This window comes from Charadrius vociferus, unplaced genomic scaffold, assembly GCF_000708025.1.
Source record: "Charadrius vociferus isolate BGI_N301 unplaced genomic scaffold, ASM70802v2 scaffold1039, whole genome shotgun sequence".
NCBI lineage: Eukaryota > Metazoa > Chordata > Aves > Charadriiformes > Charadriidae > Charadrius > Charadrius vociferus.
Window position 1 is genome coordinate 302,184 of NW_009650167.1, and position 6,625 is coordinate 308,808.

The following is a 6,625-nucleotide window of genomic DNA, read 5'->3' on the forward strand; positions in this document are numbered from 1 at the left end:
TGAGGACCCCCGAGCTGCTCTCCCAGTCCCGCGGCTCCAAACTGGCAGCTCCCCGCACATCTGCGCCGCTTAACCAGTTCGCAGCCGCGTTCCCCGTTTTCTCCGTGGCGAAGCTCCGCTGCGCCTGCCACGGGCCACGTTCGCTCTTCAAAAGCAGCGGCATCTTTTAAACCAGCCGCTGCATCTCTACGGGGCTGCGCCAGAGCACCCAGACCCTGGGGACGGGTTCCTCTGCCCAAACACGACCAAAGCACCTTCCTTTCCCCTCCAGGGCTCACACTCTCATCTCTGTCTGACGCCGGGGTGTGGAGAAGCAGCGTCGGCCGCAGCAGGGACAGCATGGCTCACAGTCGGCTGCCCAACGACTCCTGGCAGAACAGCTCAGCCCCGCTCTTCACCGGCCTGGACCTCCTCCTGGAGCTGAAGCCCCTCTTCATCCCACTCTATGCCACGCTGGTGGTGGTGGCATGCACGGGGAACCTCTTCCTCATCCTCCTCATCACGCTCACCAAGAAGCTGCACTGCACCACCAATTTCCTCATCGGGAACCTGGCGGCGGCCGACTTCATCATGTGCCTCGCCTGCGTCCCCCTCACCGTCTCCTACGCCTTCGAGGTGCGGGGCTGGCTCTTCGGCATGTTCATGTGTTACTTCGTCACCTTGATGCAGGCCGCCACCGTCTTCGTCTCGGTGCTGTCCCTCACCGCCATCGCCATCGACCGGTATGTTGTGGTGGCGTACCCGATCCGCAAGAGGATAAGCCGCAGGTCCTGCATCTGCCTCGTGGCCTGCATTTGGGTACTCTCCATCATGGCCTCTGTTCCCACCTCGCTGCACACCCACTACTTGGATCTCAACACCATCGGCCATGACATGATCATCTGCGAAGAGTTTTGGAAGCACGAAGAGAGGGAGCGGCTGCTCTACTCGTGCTTGATGCTCCTCTTGTCCTACATGCTCCCACTTCTGGCGGTATCAGTCTCCTTCTGCGCCATCACCTACCACCTGCGGCGGAGGAACGTCCCGGGCGCTGCCTACCCCTGCCGAGACAAGTGGACCAAAACGAAGCAGAAGACCTTCCGGGTGCTCACTGTCTCGGTGGTGTGCTTTGCTATCTGCTGGCTGCCCCTCCAGGTGGTGAACTTCATCAGAGACATCGACGAGGAGTTCACTATCCTGGACAAGAGGTACGTCAACGTCATCCAGGTCTCCTGTCACCTGGTTGCCATGAGCTCTGCCTGCTACAACCCTTTCATCTATGCCTCCCTCCATGACAAGTTCTGGTTCCACCTCAGCAGCTACTTCTACCGTAAGAAGAAGAGCTCCAGCGTTATGTCCTGCAAGGCTTCTCGGTTCAATACCTGCTCCACCCTGGCAGATGCTCCCACTGGCGTCTCGGATAAGATAGCTTTGCAAACTAGATTCTCTTAACTGAAGGACCCCAAGAGATCAATTTTGCTTTTGGACCTTGTGTGCATTTTGCTTTAGAGTGGACGTGGCAGCTGGGGGCTGGTTGCGGTGGCGTGTCGCTGTTCCCAGAAGAGGTCTCTTGTGCCCAGCAAGGAGAGCGGGCACCGGGGAAAAAAAATGATGGGGCTTCGTGTCCTGGAGGAGCAGCTCTTCTGCATGGCTCAAGGATGTGTTGTTCCTGGGGGAAAACAAAGCGGTGCAGCAACAGCCAGGGCAAGCGGGCAAAGGCAGCGTGATTCGGAGCAGGACGTACCTGCTGTCCCACCTACGGACACGCTGGCGCAGCAGGAGGTGTCTCCACCCCACCCAACGCAACCGGCGGCTGGAAGGAGGTGTCAGTGAAGCAAGGGTTGCTTGGCTCGGTGAAAGGGAACGACGGATGAGTACGCGGGTTAACGACCGGATGCCCGACTAGCCCGATGCAGTTCTCTGTAAGCCTCAGTTTTCAGAAATGGCTTTGTGTCGGCATGGTCAGAGCCTGCCCCCGTGCCTGCGCTCGCTCTGCGTGCCGAGGAGCGGTGCCTGCGCCACAGCCCTGCGGCGGGCGCCACGTGCTGGGACGGCGCGGCGGGACAGCGGGGGCTGCCGGGGCGAGCGAGTTCCCCGTTGGGCTTTACACACCGTGTCTCACGTCAGGGCAGGGTATGGAGCATCTACCCTATAGCTCCCACCATGGCTGGGTGTGGGGTATATATGCACCCTGTATCTCACACCATGGCTGGGTGTGGGGTATGTACCCTATATCTCACGTCATGGCGGGGTATGGAGCATATACACTATATCTCACATCGTGGCTGGGTATGGAGTATATTCCCTATAGCTCACATCGTGGCTGGGGGTGGGGGATGTACCCTACATCTCACGGGCATGGGGCATACACCCGGTATCTTGAATTGTGGTTGTGTGTAGAGTATATACCCTATAGCTCACATCATGGCTGGTGTGGGGTATGTACCCTATAGCTCACATCATGGCTGGTGTGGGGTATGTACCCTATAGCTCACATCATGGCTGGTGTGGGGTATTTGGAGCACAAAGACTTCTCCCCGTGGTTTATCGAGGAGGTGGGTCAGCTTCTGAGCGAGACAAACACACACTGGGTGTGATTAAAAAACTCTTTGGGAAGCGTCTTCGTTTTGTAGGGTGAAGATTGTTCCTAAGCAACAGATGGCACTTTCCGCCTCGGGAAGAACACCGCTCGCACAGGTAGCAGTTAAATTGCTCTGCATTTTTTCTTTTCAATTGTGGTTCGTCCATGAAAGGACAATATACATTCAGAAATGCACATTCTTCAGTCGGAGGCCGCGTGGAAGCACGCGGCCGCTGAAAGCAGACAGCTTGTTTTGAGTGGAGGTGACTTTCATAACCTGCTGGCCCTTCTGAGGAGGCCACCGGTGGAACCAGACTGGAGGGTCCCAATTTCTCCAGCCGTGAGAATTACCGCTGTTCTTCATAGCCCAGGAAGAGTCAAGGGGATGGAGCATCCAGAAAGATCTCAAGGGATGTGTTTGCTGGGGAAGATGTCTCAATCTCTGCTCTCGGGGTAGTTTAAGACCGTATATGCCCATGTTCAGGCTCCTTGGGTGGAGGTGGGAGTCCCGGCAATGGGCTGCTCTACCTGAGAACCTGCTGGATAAAGGGTGGCTTTGCTGGTGGGACGCTGGTTGGTGTCTCCAGGTGCTCGGTGTGTCCGTGGCCCATCAGCTGGCTCCGTGCAAGTGGCACACTGAGAAGGCACCATCTCTTTGCGTGTGGATGCCCAACTTGGTTTTAACCTCTTGGTGTCCCAGGAGGAGCCCCTGGGGACAGCCCACAGGCACCGGCAGCACCGTAAGCACCAAGTCTCAGGGTCACGACAGCTTCTGGCCGCCCAAGGCCATGCGTTCTGTTCAGCATCGGCTGCTGTGCTCCGGGGGGCGGAGCCATGTATCTCCCACCGCTCTTTGTGCCCGGGGACAGGACTTTAAACCCCTCGCGCTGCGTGTCCTCACCACCGCACGAAAGCTCTCCACGGCGTTGGCCATCACTCGTGCTTTCAGAGAGCAGCTTGGCATCCTCTGGTGCAGACACAGCTGGTGGGGCGCTAACAGCATCCCTCACCCACGCTCGCTGGGCCTGGCCGCGAGCTGCTGCCCGCCCGTCCTCCCGCTGGGACCTTTACGGTGGCCCTAGAAGGACCACGGTAACATCCGTGGTGCAACCAGCGGGGACGGGGACCTGCCCGGTGCGAAGTGCTGTGGCTGCTCGTGGCCTCCGTCACGTACCCGCGCAGCAGCCGACCGCCATCCCTTCTGGCAGCTTCCTCCCGGCCGCGCGGGGCTGCGCTCGGGGCAGAGGCTGCACCGCTCCTCCTGCAGGAGCGAAGCAAAGCAGAAGGCGCGCTGCTCGTCCTTCCTTCGAATAAAGGCTCAGAAAGCTCAGGCCGTGTGTTTGTATCGATTCGAACCCAACAAAAGTCAGCTCTCCTTGGCTGCAGCTCAGTCACATCCCAGGAAGCCGATCGATGCGGACGTGTTTATCCGCGCCGCCGTCGCTCCGTGGGGGTGACGCTGAGAGCGGGGCTGGAGAAGCGAGGCTGGCCGAGGTTTTGGGAGAGCTCTGCGAAGAAGCAGCTCTGGAGAGAAAAGGTTGACAGTGCTTTTTTCTTTTTTTTTTAACGAGGTAGAGATGTGCTTTCATTCGCTTCTCGCTACGGCGCTACAAACGCCCCGTGTCTGTCTATCCAAAATCTGCAGCAGCAAATCCCAGTGCCTGAAGGGGCTCCAGGAGAGCCGGGGGGGGACTTTGTACAAGGGCATGGAGTGATGGGACGAGGGGTGATGGCTTCAGACTGCAAGAGGGGAGATTTAGATGAGATATTGGGGAGAAATTCTTTCCGGGAGTCCCCCCCGGGTCCGGGACTCCGTGGGGGCGCAGGCAGCGCGCCTGCCCAGCCCCGAGGGGGATTCTCACACCCGTCCTGATGGGTATGGTAATCGCTACCTTTAATTAGTTCAGAAAAATGATAAGCAAAAGTGATGAAGTCACCCAGTCCCTTTCCATGGCGCGGGGCTGGTGTCTCCCAGCAGGCTGCAATCTCCCCTTACACTCGGGGCGGCCTCTAGGGAGGGTGAATCGGGGAGGAATGGGCAAAATGCTCAGGAGTGCTTTTTTTTTTACATCGACGGATTTCAAACTAAAGTGGTTTCTTCCCCGGGATTTCGGCTCTGCCAAGCCCGGAGGCCGAGCCGAGGCTGCCCGCCGGCAGCTCCACTCTCGGACCTGCAGACAGCCCTTCCTGGCACAGAGCTGGTGCCGGGACAGGACAGACGGACGCGTTTTCTGCCGCTCGCGTGTTCTCCGCGGTTCCCACCCCTTTGCAAAGCTGTGCTTTAAGGGACGCGGCAATCGCAGCTTCTCTGCCGAGCGCGACGGCTGCCCACGAACCCACAGCAAAACCAAAGCCCAAATAGATGAGAATTTTTCCCGTATTGTTTAAAACATCGCTTGTTCCGGCTGCATTCTGTCGCCGACGTCAAGCAGCACAAATGAGAATGCAAATGTGCCTTTTCGTGTTCTATTTTCTGACTCCTGTTTTAAACAGAAATCCGGAGCTCCTGGCAGCTACCTACTTCAACTGTGTCGCTCCTTTTGTTTTGCCACGTGGCTTGAAAGCTCTCTGCTACACAGGGAGAAACCGGGCTCAAAGCCTAGGAGGAAAAAAAACCACACAAATCGTTAAAAAAAGCGGAGAAGTAAATAACTCTAAGAAAAAGACAGTGCTGCTGCAGGAGGGAGCTGAAGCAGCTGGGGGTGCATCGATCCAACCCCATAATAGCTGTTCACACGAGTGTGTTATGCGGTTTGGGTGGGAAATGCCCAAATAGTTCCATACCGCGATGGAGTGGGGCAGCGGTGGGGTGATGAGGGGGTCCCGGTGTGAGGCGGTGCTCAGTGGGGTGCCGGGGGAAGTCCCTTTGGGTAGAGGACCAGAGCATCTTTTCCCTTCCCCGTCCCCAGTTCGGCTTTTCCTGCCCCTCTCCTTTCACGGCGCAGGGCTGGAGCACTCCCGGTCCCCTCCTGGTCAAAGTCCCCTGGGGCGAGCGAGGTCGGAGCATCCCTCACCAGATGTTCCCTTCCCTGCTCCTGCTGGTGTCTCGAGGCAGGAAGAAGCTTTTCCGGACTTTATATGGATTTCCCCCCTCCTCCCCGTGGGATGGAGTGGTCTGGAGAACATCATCAGTGCGCAGCATTTAACGCGCTTGAGGCTTTATGAGCCAGGCTCTCCTCCGGCTTAGTCTCAGGGCAAACAAGAGCCAAACCGGAATCTTTTTGACCTTTGGCTAAAGATGCAGAGAAGACAAACCAAAGATCCGGAGCGTTTGCGATGTAAAGACTTAAACAAGGAATTGACTCCAGCGTCAGCCCTTATTTCCTTATCCCGGTGCCCCGGGGAGCAGTGCAGGGATTTCTCCCTCTTTAACTCTTACCCAGCTGGAAAGAACCGGAGATGCAGCCGGGAGAGGCCGGGGCTGCTGCTCTCCCCACCGCCTGCAGTTATTTTTTTTCCTTGAACACGAAAAAAAAAGAAACACAAAAAGGCACAGGAGCAGCGACGACAGAAGATGCGGGTTCTGGTTCTGGTGGGGAAAGACCTGCAAAACGCCAGCGGGAAGGGGGATTTCACACCAAGTGGGGCTCCTGGGAGCGGGGCGCTGGGAACGATGCTTTTCCAGCCGCGTGCGGGTCTACGGACCAAACTTAGTCCGCTCAAGGTCTCGTTTAAGATCTGGGGGTTAATGAAGCCGCCGTGGCCCACGGGATCGCGGGTGGCCGCTGCGATGCAAAGCTCATCCCCGTGTCCATGGTCTCCCAAAGGGGTGACAGCCCGTCCTCCCACGGGCTGGTCCCCTGTGGGTGCGATGGATTCAGCCACGGTGGGAAAGGATGAGAACCAGAGCACAGAAACTGCTGGATTGTGTTCTTTCCCCCAGAACTGGGCTTGTGTGAAAGGCACGGCCACGCCGGCCAGTCGGGAGAGCACAGAAGGGTCAACGCTTTTGTGTTTCTTGGAGACCGTATGGGGTTTGCTCTTCTCTTCGGCGTTCACCTTCATCTTCGGGGGAGGAGGACGTGGCCGGAGATGCAAACCTATTTCTTCCCAAAGGCTGCTGAG

The 6,625-nt window shown here is 57.6% G+C and overlaps 1 protein-coding gene across 1 annotated transcript; it reads left to right on the forward strand.

The window, feature by feature from the left end:
• The first annotated feature begins 339 nt into the window (after positions 1 to 339).
• On the forward strand, positions 340 to 1,459 carry LOC104293009 (prolactin-releasing peptide receptor-like). The gene has a single exon (XM_009892444.1). It carries the CDS (start codon positions 340 to 342, stop codon positions 1,429 to 1,431), a length of 1,092 nt encoding a protein of 363 aa, XP_009890746.1. The 3' UTR covers positions 1,432 to 1,459.
• Positions 1,460 to 6,625: the final 5,166 nt, after the last annotated feature.

Bases quoted from the DNA above. Each gene is read 5' to 3' on its own strand.
- LOC104293009 (XM_009892444.1), top strand. From the start codon at position 340: ATGGCTCACAGTCGGCTGCCCAACGACTCCTGGCAGAACAGCTCAGCC.